The sequence below is a fragment of the Hippocampus guttulatus genome, chromosome 1 (assembly GCF_054856545.1).
Source record: "Hippocampus guttulatus isolate MCC_2025c chromosome 1, RoL_Hgut_1.0, whole genome shotgun sequence".
Classification (NCBI taxonomy): domain Eukaryota; kingdom Metazoa; phylum Chordata; class Actinopteri; order Syngnathiformes; family Syngnathidae; genus Hippocampus; species Hippocampus guttulatus.
Window position 1 is genome coordinate 21,307,054 of NC_141261.1, and position 19,934 is coordinate 21,326,987.

A 19,934-nucleotide genomic window follows, 5' to 3' on the forward strand; every position below is an offset into this window, starting at 1 on the left:
AAGAGCAGAGGTACCTTGGTCAGAGTGTGCAGTACTTATTTTATAAATTTGTCAAACGTGTGAACTGTATGGCAAGTATTAGAAAAATGACACAAGCAGGATTTATGTTGTCTGAAACAAGCGCGACAGGAAAGGATGTGGTTTAATGGGAGGGGTAGGGGGGCTGGGTCTAATAAATGAATTTAAGTTGTTCAAAGACGGCGGCTGACAGCTTGTGTCTCATCTTTCCACAGGATGTTTTTATAAACTGATGAAATATGTTATACGTGAGTAAATCCGAAACACATTTAGCAAGTGTCAGTCCTCAGGAGAAAAGTAGGTCTGTGCATCTTAAAAGTGAGATCCTGGTATTCTGACTGGCAAAACAACGGTGTCTCCGGAAAGATAACTGTGTGAAATTAGCAAAATAAAAGTATGAAGATTGCTCTATCAATTTGTATGGAAAACTTTATTTTGATAATAAAAATAGCATTCACAGACTTCTTTTGATAGCTACATATACAGTGTATTCATCTCAAGGAAAGAAGCTGGATAAATCAACATCTACTTGTACTTCGACTAATGCTATGTATAGCTTGATGGATCAAATAAAGCTATGAACAATGTAATATTTATGTATGCATAGATTTATAAAACAAACAAACAAACAAAACCCCCCGGCCCATATACATTTACTGCTCTTATCAACACACACAGTCTGGAGCACATTGCAAGAAATAATGCTTGAAGAACACAGACTGTATACAAGTGCTTTATAATACAAAGGCAGGCTAACCATCGAGAGATTCAAACGAACAAACAGCTTGACCAATTCGTCTTTCATTCGAAAAGGTCTTTACATACCTGATCCAGAGTAAATCCACAAAGATCCCATAAATCATCAGGTCCACTAAGAGATAAAAACACTGTCACATTCCTCATTGCTGAGGCTCATCATAAATTTCTCTTTTGTACATGAAAAAGGCAACATTTTGAATTCTTCCGCAGGTTCCCAATAGTCACATAGGAAAAATCTATCCAGGAGATGGCCAAGAGGTGAACATCAGATTATTTATTTTTTTTTGTAGTACCATGATTGGACAACGGCGGTCATGTATTTTAGCATATAATCATATTTTAGCCGAAAAATAGAACCACAGATAATCGAACGTTGCTAACCTGGAACCAAAGTCAACTCAAGGCGGCAACATGGGAGGCGGCCCTGTCTTGTGGAAGTTTTAGAGTCGACCACCCACGCACATTGCATTCCGATCTCCTGCAAGTTTGTTGTGGCAAAGGTGATAAACAGTATCACGAGTTGACAACACGGCAGATGAGACGCTAGCTGACGACAGCTCACGCACGTGCGCCCGCCGGCCAAGAGTACAAAATCATTTTCAAAGTGATCTTTGAGAGGTCCATCCTGCCGGGTGGCCAAACCAAGAGCCGTACCCTTCTCGGGAACGGGTTTGGATTCATTTTTGGTGAATTGCCATCTCCTTTTGAGAAAGAGGGTGAACTTGACTTCAGTCTTGCCCTCGTGTCAAAGCTAAGCCAGTGTGGCAGACGAGTGTGCCTCTCAGTAGCCTATGCGTTTGCTGTGAAACAACAACAGAAAAAAACAGTCACAAAACACGTTCTTAAGCAGCAGTCAGATTCCAGTGGGGTGACAGTGTGGCTCAGCACGGCAGATTGGCGGTCTCCTGTGCGAGGAGAACTGTGCAGGATCTCGGTCAAAGTGTAAATGCTTGAGTGACGATCAACTCATGTGTTCTCATCTGGAAGGGGTTTGTGATTATATTCTGGAATTGTATTCAAATAACATACAATGGCTACTTTGAAGTAGTGTTTGTAATATCTACCACGTTTGTGGGCAGGTGGGGTATTTTTCTTCAGGGGGGAGGCTAGTATAGCCCATGCTGGCCAAGTCATGTTGCTAGAACGGAAGCAAATTTTGGTTCGGTGTTTTTACCTTTGATTTTCATATTTTTTGTAAGAATACGTTGCATCTTCTGCACACGTCACCAATGAAGCGCGTCAGCTGCTTGTGTGTGGAGTTAGGAGGGTGGCGGCCAGGGACAGGACCACACGTAGCATGAGGTCACAGAGCCTATTGGATGTCGATTGGTTCATCGCAACGCGCTCATTTGAAAAAAGTGGTTGAGCTCAACTTTAATTCGCGTGTGCATCTTGCAAATGGATCATACCATTTTTTCATCCATTCTCTCATTTTTGCTTGTGGCGGGGATCATTTGCGGAGGCTTTAAACTTTAGAATGTTCATTGTTTAGGGCGTGTCACCATTTTTCCCTCCTATTCTGATTTCTTAGTTTTGGGAACACAGAACTCAATAAGCATGCTTTTCCAAACAGACATCTTTAGGATTTAAGCAAGCTCACTCGGGATATGTGCCATGTTAAATAAAAACAGACGCGTGAAAGAAATAAATTATTTATAAATTCAGCACTCCTACTTTATCTCCAGTTCTTCATTTTTGAACATGACCCATTGGTCCCCCCCAGTTCTTGTAAGCCATTGGCGATTTGTGCTATCATTTGTTCATTAAAGTAAAAAGTTGAAAAAAAGCACAACTGGAAGCTTGTCTCACATCGTAGGTGGGAGGGAGCAAAACATTGAGATTCAGCAATGCAGACAAAAAAAGCAAAATCACCAATTTCATATGCAGGCACATACAATACTTCTATTATAATACAACAACCTGTTATGAGCAACGTAACAATGACAAAACAACCAGTGTAAGCCGATGGGATTGTACTCCTGCTGTTTTAGGAATCTCTGGATGGGATCGGGACCAGTTAAATCAATCAATAAACCGGTTGGCTCTTCGGGTCTTCATCGGTCCAATTTCAGTGGAAGATACACAAAGTATGTAGGGGAGAGTTTGCGCCGCTCTAGATGCTGAGGTCTTTGGGGCTGTCTGTGTACAACTTTCTCTTGGGCTCAGGGAGCTGCTTTGGGCTTTGGCAAACTGTGTTATTGTTGTGGCCTGTGTTCTTGTATGCAGCATTGTTGTGTGCAGCATTGTTCTTCATCATGCCGTAGTAGTCTTTGAGCCTGGGTGCTGCTGCATAGTTCTGCTCGTCCCGGCTGTAGTTGCTGTCAGGGGAAGAATCCCGCTCCGCTCGAGACCGTCTCTCTGGTGTTCCGTTGATCCGATATTGTTCGGAGGAAGAGTGTCTTATCGGGTTGCCGTTCTTGGTGGCTCGCTCATAAGTGCCGCCCCTGGGAAGGGAGGAGGAATCGACGCCCTTGTTGTTGGAGCGCTCGGGGGCGGCGGCTTCCCTGACTCGCCCGCTCATCCGGGAGTCCTTGAGGAGCCTTCTCTCGTAGAATTTGCGCTCAGGGGTGACGGCGAGGAAGCCCCCGTCGTCGTACTCGCTCTCAGGCGTGCCATCCCGATGCGCTCGCTCTGCCCTGCGGTCCATCGACTTGGCCCGCCTACGATCGGGGGAGGAGGTGCGCTTTCGCGTGGGTGAGCGATCGAGGGAGCCACGGCGCTGCACGCGAAACCTCCCGTCCAAAGTAGAGCTACTGTTTGAGAGTCCTTGGCCCCTGAGTTTCTGCGCTGCTGCAGCCTTCTTCCCCGCGGTGTCTTTCCTCAGAGTCTTTAGGAGCTTCGAGATGCCACTTTCGGACTCAGACTTTTCGACCTTGCGCCCTCGGATCTTCTTGTTGCCACTGCCACCGTTACTGTTGTCTGGAGACGGCTGTCTGGGGTTACTGTGACGGTGATTGTTATTCCAGGTGTGGTGAAGGTGAGGGTTAAACTGTCGGACTTGGTAGTCCATCTGATCTGAGCCGGCCCTGTCCCTGTTCCTGTTCCTGTTCCTGTCTCGCCCACGCCCAGCCTCCTCCCGGCGTGATGTTGTGTGAAGGTCTGGTGGATAACTGGAATCCAATGAGGTGTGATATCGGCTGTTGGGTGGCAGCGTTCTCACTTCCGTAGTGTTTTGTGCCCCGAGTGTGGGAGGGTACCCGTCATTGCTGCCGTCTGAAAGAGAGAACGACAACAACGACGACGACAACAACAAAAGATGGTTAAAAAGAGTGATAGACATCCTATGTGCACATACTTTAAACTGTGGTGACGTGACAGAATCACTGGGCGGGGATTCAAAGCGGCTCATGCATACTCAGTTGTATGTAGCACATGTTTGCAGTTATGGCTCACACTGATGCACAATGATCTTCCTCACAAATAAACTTGGAGGTTGCACTGAAGTGACACGTGGCTTCAGTACATTTTGCCTCCAAGGCTGCAGGTGAAACACGAGGTGATTTCAGCAACAAGAGCAGGTGAACATCGGCAAGTGTGGGGCGGGGTTATCAATGACAACGCAGGCGCCTGAGAAAGCATTCAAAACAATATGGTGATGTGTATCGTTGGACCAACTAAGTCACAGAAGAGAGAAATCAAGGGGGATTTTGAAAAATTAGCCAGGTTGCTATGGCAGCGGCATTTGATGACTGGTGGCATTATGTTAGTCCTGCTCCTTTACACATGTGTATATAAACTGATGTGGAAAGTTGGATTCAGGCACGACAAGACAGAAAGCTTGTTCGTTTTGTCACGTACAAACAAAGAAGGATGCAGGTCGGGGGGAGCGGATGAAGGGGTGGAGAAGGAATCAAAAGAGAAAGATGACCAGAGGGCGGGGGGGGGGGGGGGGACTGGATCATGGCAGACTTCTGGCTACAAACCGTGGTCTGATTTTGGCCCATTAGGTAGAAACAGGGCTCTCCCATCTTGTCATTTCTCATTGTACCAACAGCGAGATGAGGAGCCATCATCGCTGGAGAGAGGAGGAAGAGCCCAGCAACAAGAGATAGGTCAGAGAAACAGAGAGAGGGAGAAGGAGAGGAGAGGAGAAAACAAAATAAAACAGACAAGAGGCAGTTTTACATTTCATCCCAAGAGACAGTATACCACGAAAAGCACGGTAACACTTTATACTGTATCAAAGAAGGGGAGAAATACAGTGCATTCCAACATTAAACCCGAGAAAAATGACAGAGGGACAGGCACAATCCATCAGGAGAAGCTACAGCTTTTGGAAAGGAATTTCTCTGGCCAACATTTCTTCATTGAGGCTGATTTGCTGACAACCCAGTCTTCTAATTAAACAATAATTGAATCAACATCAGTGGGGGGAAAAATGAGTTTCTCTCAAATCGCGTACAGAAATAAAAAATAGAGTCACAGTCTTCTGACCGGACTCCTTCAGCATCAAACAGCTGCAGCGCATTTAGAATGCTGCAGCTCGGGTTTTTACCAGATCACAGAGATCAGAATGTATTGCTTAGTCCTAAAGACTTTACACGGACTCCCAATCAGTAGAATAGATTTCAAAATTATGCTGCTACACCATAAATCATTGAACGTCTGGGTTGCTGAATGCTTTAAAGCGATGCTGAGGGAAAACAAACCCAGTAGGGTTCTGACTGATATCAGCAGACTCAATGAGCATTTTTCACGAGCATTTCTATCATCACATTTTCAAAATCATGCTCGTGCGTTCTTTTCGGCATTTTAGTAAACAATATTTTATTTCATAAATGTCTTGAACTCTCCTCAATTTTAAAAGTCTTATTGTTTGCTTTTAATGTGGAAATCAACCTCCCAAAAATCTTGACATTAGTTCTATGTGGTACCATTAGTCAAAACACGGCATTACGTTGGTTGAATATGAGTTGTTGTCCATCTCAGGGGCCGGCCATTTTGCCACTTTATGCTTTCACTCGCTTTCTGAAGCAGAGCCACGACTGGTCGTTACCTGAGCCCCGAGCAACTGTGATGTCGTTTTCAGTCGACGGAACGTGGCAAAACGGATGCTCTTTGACACGGATAAGAAATGGTGGACTTTCCTGCTTCACTCTTATTCCACAAACGCAATATTGATGAGAATGCCCTGTTTAGACTCGTGGAGGAACATAGAACATATTATTGTCAAGAAAGCGTTTGTGCAGACTTCTCCCTTAAATATTTATTTTGCCTTTAAATGTGTGTATGAAGTGCGCTGTATAAATAATGACAAAAATAATGAGACACCAGATGAAAACGTGAGCTTGGATGCCCAGTTCTCTCTCTTCCAACTCATGTAGGACATGGTTCACAATTACCGGTAACAGCTTCCAATTTGTGGTGACCATTACGATCTCGATATTGGAGCACGACAACCTGAGCAAAGAATACAAAAATGTAAACCTACCATACTCGGGTACAGATCCATCCCCACGTTTCAGGACAAGCCGTGCCCATCGCCCGCCGTTCTTGATCAGTTCAATGGCACGCGAATGCTTCATGTTCTTTGTGCTCTCGCCATTAATCTCCAAGATTTCGTCTCCCACCTAGAAAAGAGCAAAATTCTCTTTGTGAGCAATGACATGAGTAACGATAGGCTCACTTTGAAGACGTTTCATACCCGCATTTTGCCATTCCTGACAGCAGCTCCGTCCTCTGCTAGTCTCAACACATAAAGGTCCATGTTGTATTCCCGCCCTCCCCTCAGGCTAAAACCAAAACCTTTGCTGTCGCGTTCAAGGTCCACCGAGTAGAACTCATTATCCTGCGAATGACAAAGAAAAAAAAAAAAAAGAGACTGAAGTATAAAATGCACAATACGCAGCATCAACACCCAGGAATAATCCACCATCATCCCGCTAAACTCGCCTAATGTCAGTGATTGCAATGCCAGTGAATGCAAGAATGATGAATAGAATCATGATGGCACAGTTTGAGCAGGGTGCAAATCATTCGGTTACGTTCGGTTATGTTGCTGGCGACCAAAGTAACCCGGTTTCAGGCCACCATGGAAAAAATGGGGTGGTTGTGAGACCATGTGGGGGGAAGGAGATGAAGCAAACATGAAAGGCTGTGATTGCCATTCAGGACCGTGGAGATTTTTGAGCTGTCAACAAAAATGCAGGTAAGAAACCGAAATGCAACGAAAGTTGACAGTACATACGATGTGCATAACTTGTAGGCGGTCGACATGGATTCCACTGCATCCCACACTCACCACAGACAAGACAAGCGAGATAGAGAGAGCTTTGCAGTGTGTTAATAACGGCCCCGCTTGCGTATGTTGCTCCAAGAGATGGATTCGTGAATTAGTGAATGAATACCAAAAATGTATTAAGTGGCAGGAAGTGTCCCGCACTGATGCCGACTCCGGAAGAAGTTCAATGGACTCTGCCGGGGCCATAAGCGTGGCCCCCAATCACCGGTCTGCGGACTGCTACCGAGCCGCAGCCCATTTGTTACCAGGCTGCGCAGAAACAGATTTTTTTTTTTTGGGGTTGGCCGTCTTTTTGGGTGAAACATTATTAAGGTACAATATATATACTGTAATATGATGTATAATGTACAATATATAAAATATTATTATGTATATGTAGAATACACTTTTTGTTGCACTCATATAACACTTGATAACTGAAGTATGTATTCTCACCTGCACAGTTTGTGTAGGTGGAGGAGGAGGAACTCCTTTCGACTTGGAAGTGTTCCTTCAAAAACACACGAGAACACAGCGTTCAGTATGTAGAAGCGGGAAAAAAATAGCTTCTTCGATCAATATTGCATGTGCACCGACCGAGACTCTTTGGACTGTTGAGGAGTGTGTGTGGTGGTAATAGTAGCGATCTTCTCAGCATTGGTCAGCAGAGAAGCATTGGAAGACTCTGGGGAGGATCATACATACAACATGTCATGAATCAATACGAAAGAGTTTCTAAAATGCATCGAAACCAGCCCCATTAAACGTGACCAATGTCGACGCTATGCGCCTGTGCTATAATTGCTGACATTATTTCCTCATTTAAGATGAATTTTCCTTTTTAATCCTTGCAAACTGGCAACCCAAGAGCAAAATACATCGCAAGCACCCAGGAGAGAAGTTGAACAGATGCTGCCGGGCGAACTCATCGGGCCTGATTGTGTACTACTTTCATGCAATTGTTGAACGGAATGGCCATTTATGTTGGGCTTCATTAGAGCATTTCACAGCTACAAATCTTGAGCGGCACTTCAGTTCATTCCATGCTTACATCAACTTGGAATTTCCAAGGGGACAGAACTTGGCAAGCAAAAGTTGCTCGCTTTGAAAGGTCAGGCAGAAAAGTACAGCCAGTTGTTCCAAAAACTCAAAACGAAAACAGGACGAGGGCAATTTATGCATGCCCATGTGTACGATGGGACTTTTTGCAGTAACACAGCAAAAATTGTGGCTCGAGCCTCTGACCGGTTGGCCACCCCTGCCTTAGATCAATCAAAAGCTAAAAAAAAAAGTGTTTCCAAATATGTCGCAATCATTTCTGTTGACCGCTCGGCAGATGCCTTTCTGGTTGCACCCAGTTAGTCGATCTGCTTCCACATGTTTTTGCCTGTTTCTGCAAGCGCAAAGCTTTTAGTAAATCAGGCCCATAGTGAGATCTCAGCGTTCGCGGCGGGATGAAAAGTGCTCTTGCCAGTTTAGGGAAGCAGGAGTGCCCTTTCCAACCCACCAACCATGAATAAGTCATGCGCTGCTGCATTCCGAGACGGCCACGAGACGCTTCGAGCCAAAGTCTTACCATCACCGGGGATGATCCTGAGCGAGACAGTGTTTCCGGCTTCCTTGATCAGGTTGACGATGTCCGAGTGGGACTTGTTGGTGATGGAGCAGCTATTGACGGCCAATATCCGATCGCCGACTTTCAGCTTACCGCAGCGGTCTGCCGGGCTGCCTTCGATGATGCGTCCTATTTTGTGGGGCATGGCCACACAAGCGTTTCCAGCTTTTGTGTCCACGACACGTTCGTTTGGGTGTGAAGTGGTTGATTGATCATATTGATTAGGGAAAAAGAGAAGGGAAAGGAGGAGACGGGAAAACTATTAATCATCCCTAATTATCTCACCCCAATTTAGCGATACCCACGGTCAGTTCAACATATTGAAATCCCTTCACATGCAAATTAATATAACGGCAACATTTGTGATTGACAGGGAAGCATTTTGTCTGATGTTAAAATCAAGGCACGATCAAGCAAATGGCAGCGGTGCAAGCCATCAGATGCTTCACTCTGATACTCCCGTCATAGCACCATGACGGCCACGGGCCCTCCCAGGATCGATGAGACCACAAGATTTATCGCCGTTTACCAAGGCCAAAAGAAGTCGGCTTTGGGCTCCCAAGTGCCTCCCCAAAAACGCGCGCATTTCTAAAGTGGAGGTTCCACAGGTGACATATGCAGCCAAAGTACAAAGGTCAAGCATGAGAAGAACAGCAATTATCTTGATCTGAGTGACAGCAATCAACATGGCGCCGAAACTGCAACTAGACCTCGAGGATCTTCTGTCATCGTGACTGTCTCACTGCGCCTCACCCCTTGATTTCTTCCCCTAATCTCACAATCCTCCATCCAGCTCGTATTCTTTTTCATGACACCAAAATTGATTAGAGCCCTCCGCTCCCCTTCCTCTGTCTCGATTGAAAAAAACTGACTTGTATCCTGTCACTCTGCCCAGATAACGAGATACAAGGCCTCACGGGACGTGACAGGTATGCAGGATTTAATAACCCATCTGCTAAACACACCACCAAACCCAGGTCACAAGGTGAGAGAGGGTGGAGGACGGGGGAGTGAGGGCCGGTTGCGAGCTAGGCGGGTGATTGAATCACCTAAAGCTTCACCTTTATTCGCTGGACGGAAGAACTCCTCATAAAATATATTTGTTCATCCACCCATCCATTTTCTAATCTGCTGATCCTCACGAGGGTTGCGGGCATGCTGGAGCACACAGAGACCAACCATTCGCATTCACGATCACACCTAGGGACAATTTAGAGTGTTCCTGCCATGCATGGTTTTGGAATGTGGGAGGTAACCGGAGTACCCGCAGAAGACCCACGCAGGTAAGGGGAGATCAAACTTCACACAGCCGGAATCCAACCCTGCACCTCTGCACTGAGAAGCGGAGGTGACAACCAGTCGACGACCATGCCGGCCCATATTTGTTCATGTTTTTCAAAAGAAAAGTTATTTTGATATCTCAACTCCAGTGGGAATGTTTAAAGCGCATCACATGAAAGTTCGTTCACCTAATGTTCCTTACAGGAATCAGCCGTGTGAGAACACAGCAAAACCGAAAGCCTCAAAGGCTTTGGTGGTATTAAGACAGGCTTGTTGACGCGGACACACGTGCGCGCACACACACACGCACGCACGCACGCGCACACACACGCGCGCGCACACACACACACACACATAGCTGTCACAATATGTAACGTGCGCATTGCCTTTTTGGTAAGTAACATCATCATCCCGTGGGATCAGTCAATGCGCCTAACACCCATTCAAGTGTTTTGCAGACAAGTCGCACTACATCATCTTTATGGCGATACAAGAGACCTTGGCATGACATTGGGGACACGGATCCATTACTCAGGGGGTAAATCATATCAAACGTGTTCGAGGAGAACATCTACAATAGCTCATCACTCGCAGAGCAACTTTTGATAGGTGCAATTTTGCCGCTTACAGCCGTTAAGTGAACGCAGCTGTGAGGTCGGAATCAGCCATGATGATGTTTACGATAAAGCCGCGGCCGGCCTGATCCTGTCGGAATGAGCGCTGCTCATGGAGTGATTTCTAAATTCCTAAGCTCACGATAGCAGGTTTGTGACCTTGGTGTTAAGCGAACCCCCGGTCAAAATGCCACCTCATGCTATTCCCGGGGGAAGGCAACTTGGTGGCGAGTACGACTCAGTGGTGCAAATGTGCTCGGTGCCTCTTTGCTGAATTAAGCAGCCAAGCCTCTGGAAAAATCAAAATAAAATAGCTCAGAGACCCAAATATCGCAGCTTTGAAGTAACTGGTGCATAAGGATGATGAATCACAGAGAAAAGTAATGATTTTCAGAGAGATGCCAAACAGTTAAGGCAGATTAAAATCAATTGAAATTATGACACCTTTTTGAAGTTATTTGCATCATCACGAGCTCACATTCGCTCACCAAAGGTAGTGCCCGCATCTGGCCTGGAGACAGAGGACACAATGACAAAACCGAAGCCTTCGTTTTCTCCACGTTGGATTTCCACGTCGTACGGCTGCAGAGAGGCGGGAACCACGGCGCTCCCGCTGCCGCCTCCTCCGCCGCTGCCTATGCCGCTGGTGGACCCGCTGCCCGAGCTGACCGTGTTGAGAGAGTTCTGGCTTCCTTGTGGGGTCCGCTTGCCTTCCGTCAGGCTGGGTGCTTGGGTGCTGCTGTGGTGGGAAGAGGCTGGCGACGGCGGAACGTCGCCTTCCCCTTTTGACACTGGTGATGAGGAAAAGAGTGCTCAAGAGACATGACACCGTATTTACAGTTCAAAATTTCCTGTATTTCCCAACAGTTAATTACTGCGTAAATACCCAAAGATACGTTGAATGACATCCGGTAAACCGTTTCAAGTAAGTGCTAGTGGGCATAATTGTTGGCCCATGTCACATCAGTTTGTTTGTGTTGAATCACGTGACCACTGAAAATGGTCTCATTTTCAGTCTCATGGGTTCATGATTGTGAACATGCTAGATAGATGGTGTTGAGGCCTTGCTGATTATACGGGTCAAAAAAATGGTTACTATTTTTTTTAAAAATGAGAGATGCAAGTAAAGATTTGAGAATCTGCCCTCATTTTTCACACAGCAGGTTTTAATAATATATGTAATATAGTCATACTCTCGTAATAGGCAAAAGACAGGAGGCAGAGTTCGAGGTGGCTGAGTTAAAGATGCTGAGATTCTCCTTAGGAGTGACAAGGATGGACAGGATCAGAAATGAGGTCATCAGAGGGACAACTCAGACAGGAAAGTTTGGAGAACCAGACTGGGATGGTTTGGACATGTAGAGAGGAGGGACGGTGGATACATTGGTAGGAGAATGTTAGAGATGGAGCTACCAGGTAGGAGACAGAGAGGAAGGCCAACGAGGAGATTCATGGATGCCGTGAGGGAAGACATGCAGGTAGTTGGAGTCAGAGTAGAGGATGCAGAGAACAGGGAAAGATGGAAATTAATGACTCGCTGTGGCAACCCCCGAAAAGAGACAAGCCGAAAGGAGAAGGAGAAGAAGAAGTCACATATATCGTAATATTTATTGTTATGTTCAGCAACAGGTGGATGTTTTTTTTCCCTGAAACGTCACTGGCAAAATCTGTAGTGCTTTCATCGGTCAAAGAAGGAATACATCTAAAAAATCTGATTTTTTTTGTTTTTTTTTTTTTTTAGAAAAAAGTAGACCTTTTTTTCCAATCTCTTTTCCAAATTTGCTGTTGAACATTGTTATTTTTTGTCTGCGTTGTTTCAGACGACACTCAATGTAACAATGTAAATGGAAATCTCCAACGAATGCTTTGCGACCATATTGTGACATCTTTGCGTAATTACAAAGCCTTTTTCAAGGGGATGTCAACAACTCGCAGACTATTGCAGGATTTGGCAGCCTGACTAGTGTAGGCTCACCTGGGTATCCGGGGGTCTTCCGTCTGACCGTAAGGTTGACATGGCCTTGTTTGGCGGCCTGCTGCATCAGCTGCACCACCAACTGGTGAGACTTGCCCACCACTGCTGTGCCGTCCACGCAGATGAGCTCGTCCCCTGAACGCAGGCGTCCATCCTCGTCGGCGGCGCCATACTTTACTATGTGACCGATGTAGATCTGCAACAATCAGGAGATCCATTGATGAATTGCACTTCATAACGTTTTGCATACTCTGTGGATTGTGACGTCTATTTTAACAACAAACTGCCACGTCAAGTTTGAAGTGGCAGTTTCTTCTGTGGAGACTTTTGACAAGAAGTTGGTGTGTTTGGATTTGTCTCTGAGACATTTTCTTTTGTCCATTATAAGTCTTGCATTGTGCACTTGGGCAGCCCCCCCCCCCAACCTTTTTTGGCCTTTTTGTCATGCCATGAGTCCCCTGTCACTCATACATGTGGATGATTCTCCAAAAGCATAGAAAAAAAAACATGTTGCCTTGAAAATTATGTGAAAAATATGAAGCAATATAAAGAATAAACCTGGCTGGATCTATGATGCATGATCCCCCTTTTAAACAGACATTTAAGTTGAAAAGACTGAAAAAAAAAATCGGATCCACTACATCAGTTTTACTTTCTATTCATCAGTCATCTGAGCTTTAATGAGATGTTTCAGTTGACACGTGCTTGCTGTGAGTCTGGCTCGGCTGTGCCACAGATTTTTGATCTGAGAAATAAATGATTACATGTTTCCACGTACCCCCTGCAATGTGCTTACATACCCCCAGCAGTGTGTCTTAATTATTTTCTGTTACGCCACCGCCAAGAAGAAGAAGACATTTCGTGCCCCCCCAAGTCTCAGCGGTGACTATAAATTGTATCATTGTCTATAAAAAAATGTTGTAAGTATATCTCGGCCTATCATTGTATCCCAAACATTAAAGAAAACAAACAAAGAAAAAGAAATGTAGATAAATGTACAACCAAGAATAACGTTTTTTTTTGTCTGTCACAAAAGATTTGAAGTGCATGAACTTGCCTAAATTGAAAAGAAATAACTAAAGAAAAGTGCCACTGCCACCGACTGGAGTGGATGTGCAATTACAGTTAATTTTTGTACGTCCCTGGTAACATGCGTTCCCCGGGGATGGGGGGCGAGGGTGGGGGGGTTGGGCCAGCCCCACCATTTTACAAGGACTGCCAGAGGGGTACGTGTATCCATGATTGGGAACACTAGCACTCGGGGACAATCATGCCAAAATGAAAAAAAGCCATCCCTAAATAATGTCTGCTATTTATTAAATGATGAATCAAAGAAGACGTACCAAGAAATGGAGAGAATTTACACCCACAAATCTGATGGGAATCAATGGGTTTTAAAGTGTGACATAACACTTGATTGAGTTCACGTCGTGCATATTTGAGGGGTGTTACAAAAAATGATTTAAAACGGTTTTGATTTACAATTAACGACATGAGTGCATTGTTCAAGCAGAATAGATCCAGATATGTATTGAATGTTTTTTTTTTTTTTTTTGTTTTAATCAGAGAGATGTGTTTGAAGGAAACGCTACATTTACAGGACTGACGTTCAAAAATAAAAACAAGAAAGTCATTGCATCGTAGCATCTCAAACTGAGCCGTACCGTTTTGAATTGAACCAAATTGAATCGTTGCACATGGAACCGTCCTTGAATCGTATCGCGATATGGATTGAATCGTCTCTTATTGGAAAGACGCAAACCTTGAGCATCCTCTGATTTGAAATGAGTTTGATACATTTCCAACCATGTACTTTGCAGCCTCCTTGGAGCACGTGTGTGCTTCCGTCATTTTGATGGAAACAAGCACCCAAGCACTCCCTCTGGCATCAACAAAAAGACAAAACTGGACTTTGCGCACCTCCAATTTGAGCTAACCAGTGAATGTACCAGACTCAAAAGTAAATGGATACTTACAGGCTCCCCGGGCTCATTTCCCCCAAGAATACGGAAACCGAAGCCTGTATCCTTTCGCCAAAGGAAAATGTCCTGCTCCTGGCAATCTGGCACTAAAATACAAAGAGAAAGCAATTGTGAAAATGTGACCAAAAGACGTGTGCGACATCCTCCACTGACGGATTAGCCTTTACAGTAATCACGGAGCGCATTTAGCCGCAATTGATAGCGTCTGACACCCATTTTGTTTAATTAACGCACATCCATGGTCGTTTGTGCAATTATTGATCAACAAAGCCTGTCTGCTTTGGATTGAGGGGCGGGCAGGATCAACAGCTGCTCCTCGCCTCATTGAGCAAGAGCCCACAAATGAGGATGCAAACTCACTGGCCGTGACCTTGTCACATTCGCAGTCGCAGATGTGCACTCTGACAGATCGCTAATCACAATTTCCATACGAGGGCAGATCGTAAGGCTCCACTGACCACAGAGCAGAGTGAGGGAAGGAGGGCGCATTTGGGATTCGGCGTCAGTCTGCTCAGTCTATAGGAGGACGATTTCCTGTTGTCTGCGTTGCTGCCGCATCATGTCCGTGTGGGTGAAGCGACTGGCTCTGTTCTGTTGCTCAGAATGAATCGGAATACTGCAGATCGCGATGAACCTTTCGATGACCTTGGACTCAAGGTTCAGTAAGTTGAACGGCAGAGGCTGCTGTTCAAAGAGTTCCTAACTCACAGACAATCATCATCGGGTCTTGAAGCTCGACGGATCAGACCATAATGTCAAACAATGACAAAAAAGTGGTTCGGGACTGCCTTTTGTCTTTGAATGCAGTTGTGCTCCATCAAAAATCCCAAACTTTTTTCCCCTGTAAGAACACATTTGTCATTCTCACCGTTTTCTCACATCTACAGGATATTTTTTTTTTTTTTTTGAGGGGAAATTCTAAATTCTCTTCAAACTAGAGTCATACTTCAGTTTGAATACTATGAACACAAGACAGAATAAGGCCTCTTTGACAATCTTTTGACTCTTTCTTGTTCTGGCGTGTTTCTCATCCTCACCATGTGACTCTGGATCTCCTCCCCGGGTTATCAAACACATACTGTATCCTAATCAGCCGCAGCTTAAAGCAGGCCTTTCTGGGCCCAGTTAATATTTAATCAGCAGCAGTCCTAGATTCCACAAGCAGCCATGATTATTCACTACCCCTGCACTACACGATGGAGAGCTCACATCTGCTGGCAACGAGATAACGCGGCAAGGCTGTGATGGATGAGGTGCTGAGTGAATAATGCGATCGTATCAAATGGAGGTGGATGGGAGATTACTAATCACAGAACCAATGAGGCTAAAAACGGTGAAGGCGAGGACCTTTGTCTCTGGCTCTGCAATCCCAAAATGGACCTCAAGCTCATAAATGACCATATATTGATCATGCAGAATAGCGTAGTATTCGTCTCACCGCACGCACATTTATTTTGGTGTCCCGCAGTTGCAAATGTGTGTATTCCTTTCTCCTAGGCTGATCTTCGTTGTTGTGAAACATTTGTGCACATCACCGATGTGCACGTCATCTCAATAGCAGTGCATAGGACACACATACACGTGCACAACCCCCCAAGAGTGTTCACACAAGTGCCTGTGTGATTCGCGCACTCTGCAATGGATCACACATCCATCTTTAATATTGCGTTTAAGTCGCATAAATATTTACAATTTACACTCTGTGCTACTCACGTCTGCTCTCGTACATGCTCCTTGACTGAGCCCAGATCTTAAAGGGATCCGGCTTCTTCTGGAGGGTGAGGGTGCCATCTGGGGGGTCCTGAGGGGGCAAGCCCGGCAGCGGCTGGTTGGGGGCAGCGGGAGTGGGCACCACAGCCTCACCGGGCATTGCAGAGGGCGGGTGGCTGGGAGAGTCCGCGTGTGTGCTGCGATGGCTGCACACGCTGTGCTGGGAGCTGCTCTGGCTGTCCTTCCTTTCTAACTGGTGCTGAATGCACGAGAAAGAGAGGGAGAGAGAGAGAGAGGCTAGTGGGCAGAGGGCAAAGTGTTTCGTGCATCACTTCCAGAGTGGGGATACAGCAGTGGGGAAATGTGGCAACATTCGAGCTTGTCTCTTTTGTAGCATCGGCCGTTTGCAGCTCTCCCTCGGAATGTTTGCGCTGAAAAAAAAAAGACTTGGTAGCCATGGTTGCAAGACAAAAACAGATGAAATGCTGAAGTGGACAATCCATTTCCAATGAAGCTGTTTCTTGCAAAAACAAGGTCGGCTTCATTGTAACAGCTTAATCGTAAGGAATGATGTCGAAAGAACAGGTTTCCTGTGAGTCGATGCCATGGTTACTGAAATTTTTTAATCTTTTTGATTGCCTTGAAATGGGTTTCATTGAAATAGAAAAAGATTGATTCCAGAAAAGAATGAACGTGGTGTGTGCGTTTTTCAGTTCCCTAAACGTAAATCATTATATTAATTGTATAATTTAACCGTACAACGGACTTTTTTTTTTCCATTGTTCTCAAGTGTAACTTCTTTTGAGTATTGTCATCACTTCTGTTTGGCTGAGAAATGACTTGTCTTGTGGCATCCATTTTGAAATATTGAATAGTCTGACATGAGCAACTCTCATTGATTTAATCCTGTGCTGACAGTCATTGTTCACTTTTATGAATGCGTTTCTTTGGATTCCGACTGAGTATCGTGAAAGTCGGGATGACTTGTTACTTATCTGTGTTTTATCAGGGAAAGCTTTGTTTGAATTAAATGACTTATTCTAATTGATATGTAGATATTGGCACATTCTCCCATGTGCATGAGACCATGGCTTGAAAACAAGGCAGGGAAGTGTCTTACGTTTGAAGCCTGACTACATGCCTGACGAGTTGAGACAGCGGAGCCGCTCTTTGGCACATGGGAGTTTATTCGGAGCATCTATTTAGATTCCTAACTGGAATGGCTGTTGTGATGGCGCAGGCAGCGTGACATTTCCCTGGCATAGCGCAGAGGGGAGGAGTGAGTCTGTGGCGCTGCCTCGATGGGAAACGAATACAAAATGATAGCGGCGCCCTGTCGTCATCTGTGCCATGTGACCACAGTAGCTAACACCCATTGAAAAATAATCCTAATCCAAATATCCGGAAGAGGGGCGGGACAGGGGCCTTTTTAATTCCAATTGAGAGTGATGAGATGACTTTCCGTCCATTAAACTGTGGGAACTGACCCCACCGCTCACCTTGCAAGTCTCAAGGTGACACCTTTGTTGTGGCTTTCTCAGGATGCTTTCAGGTTCTTTCAAATTTGAGGTAAAATGAAAAAATGGGGACTCATTGGTGGTCGAACTGTTTGTCTTTCTATTCCTTGTCCACTTCCTCTTTGTTGCCCTCTCATTCCATCGTCATGGGTTGGAAGGGGGCGGGGGATTTAATTAGCAACCTCGCCCCCTCTGTTATTTTTAAAATCTAGGTGTAAATCTATTGGTCACTAAGGCTGCGCAAAGATAAGAAAATAATTTTAAAAAGGAAGGGCAAGAACAGTGACTATCTTAACATATCTAAACTGTTGAAAATACCTCGAGAGCAACTGTGCTTCTTGCTTTCGTAAAAGGGGTACAGTATTGGTCCTCAAAAAATGCACGTCTATTCTTTAATGCCACGCATATTTATTGAATAGTGCCTTTTTGTATACCATTTTGTGCCGTGATGGTGTTATTAAAAGGCGCATTAGGTCACTTAAATCTCCACGGACGGCCCAGGACAGAAATTCACTGCCCGTCACTGACTATTACACGAGCTCTCTTTTTTTTCTTTCCTTTTTTTGCCTTCTTCTCATACCTTTGAAGTTTTGGAAGACGACGTAACCACTGTTACTATCTTGTAAGCCTTTTATCTTGTCTGGGACACGGCCAACAAGTAGAGACTTCGATGGGCACGACTGGCAAAGTTGACGTATCCATAACGTAATCAATGCCAACATCAAATATTAGCTATTTTCTTGTAACCATATTTTAAACGAGTATTTCCTGAAAAGCAGTAGTTTTGGAGATGCAATGACCTCCCCCTGACAGTGGCGTTGTGAACATGTCGCATTCTGTCAAAGTAGCACAGGCACAACCATCTGCTAGTGATGCCAAGTGAGCTGAGTGCTTTCAAACTTGGCCAAATATTTGCCCCCCCGCATGTAAGAATTCATTGTCCGCTCAGTTTTCAGACCAAAGGCGCACAATGCGCCCAAAAAAAGGCCCACTTGGTTGAGCTGGCGCTTGAGAGAGACTTAACTTGGACACCGTCGCTTATAGAAAAGTGCCTACACTCGCCGCCTCCAACTCTTCTGAAGCAAGGCCTTGTGTGTGTGTGTGTGTGTGCGCGCGCGCGCATGCGTTTGTTCGGAGCAATTGGTACAGAAGATGAACGATTATATTTGATGTTGACAGAAAACAAATATAAGTAAACATTTATTTCGTGGCATAATCTTGCACCTACGCCGACATTGACTTTTGGGTGTTCCCAGCAACCCTTTCTCTTTGCATCACACCTATCTCCAATCCTCCCTTAGTAGGGGGGCTGAGGAGCTGGCCACTGCTGAACTATTCAAACAACACTTTGCTTAAATAGCGATCGGACAGGAAAGGGAGGCATGATAGCCGAAGGAAATGGATCAAAGAAAGAAGCACAGTGTCTGACTGAGGAAGAACAAGTGAAGAGGAGTGGTGGTGACAGGACAAAGAAGAAATGGGAAGCTATTGATGCGGAGCAGGCGGGAAATAGTTTGATGTCATCTCATGTCTTTGTCTTTTGTTCTTTAAATAGAACATCTCACTCAGGCGCATGCACACACGCACACACACACACTCAAGCATGCTGTATATATATATATATATATATATATATATATATATATATATATATATTTTTTGGTCATACTCACCACCAGCTTCGGACTCCTCTTGGCAGGCACCACTCCTGCAAAGCAGCGGCAGAGAGATAGAGAAATCATTAATGACCTCTCCACTTAGCCGCTGTTGATGAGAAACTCCAAGGGCCAAACAGATGGACCCGATCCCGGTACTTCCCGCAGCCTAGCAGGGCAGAGGCAGCTCTCTCACTCCTCTCTGCCCGAGCAACAGTGAGCTGCTCGGCTTCTCGCTGATCTAAGTGATCTCCTCCCCCTGTGCTCATTCCAGCTTCGCGCAGCGCTTTCGGGCTCGCTATTCGCAGAGGAGCTTCCTGCATCTGACAGGCTGACTGATGCTGAAGTAGCAGCAGCAGCTGAGGATGGCCGTTCTCAGCCACAGGTCTCCACGTGAGCGCAAAGCAGAGACCGCCCACCCCAAACACCCCCAAGACTGCCGTCAACGATACAGTGAGCTCTCTCAGCAGCTCGACTTTTGGATCAAAAAGGAAGGCTGAGCCGCAGCCTGACTCAACCACGTTGCTGAATGCTGATTCCTCTTCATGCCTCGGTTTTGTTCGTCGGGACGCTGGCCTCTTTTCGTGT

General features: G+C 45.4%; 1 protein-coding gene across 14 annotated transcripts in view; it reads right to left on the reverse strand.

Moving 5' to 3' along the window:
* Nucleotides 1-429: 429 nt before the first annotated feature.
* Nucleotides 430-19,934, reverse strand: part of LOC147210943 (membrane-associated guanylate kinase, WW and PDZ domain-containing protein 1-like) — an 82,041-nt gene continuing 62,536 nt past the window's right edge. For 13 of the 14 annotated variants that reach the window (XM_086118891.1, XM_086118882.1, XM_086118840.1 and 10 more), the window contains 11 exons: nucleotides 19,365-19,399; nucleotides 16,178-16,433; nucleotides 14,459-14,550; nucleotides 12,483-12,678; nucleotides 10,996-11,298; nucleotides 8,574-8,777; nucleotides 7,595-7,682; nucleotides 7,454-7,508; nucleotides 6,422-6,565; nucleotides 6,209-6,347; nucleotides 430-3,990 (listed from right to left, as the gene is read on the reverse strand). In XM_086118891.1, the coding sequence (XP_085975017.1) occupies nucleotides 2,891-3,990; nucleotides 6,209-6,347; nucleotides 6,422-6,565; nucleotides 7,454-7,508; nucleotides 7,595-7,682; nucleotides 8,574-8,777; nucleotides 10,996-11,298; nucleotides 12,483-12,678; nucleotides 14,459-14,550; nucleotides 16,178-16,433; nucleotides 19,365-19,399 (2,612 nt within the window). In that variant the 3' untranslated portion in view covers nucleotides 430-2,890. Of the gene's footprint in view, nucleotides 3,991-4,700; nucleotides 4,793-6,208; nucleotides 6,348-6,421; nucleotides 6,566-7,453; nucleotides 7,509-7,594; nucleotides 7,683-8,573; nucleotides 8,778-10,995; nucleotides 11,299-12,482; nucleotides 12,679-14,458; nucleotides 14,551-16,177; nucleotides 16,434-19,364; nucleotides 19,400-19,934 lie in introns of all 14 variants that reach the window. The other variant, XM_086118915.1, reaches the window with a different exon arrangement.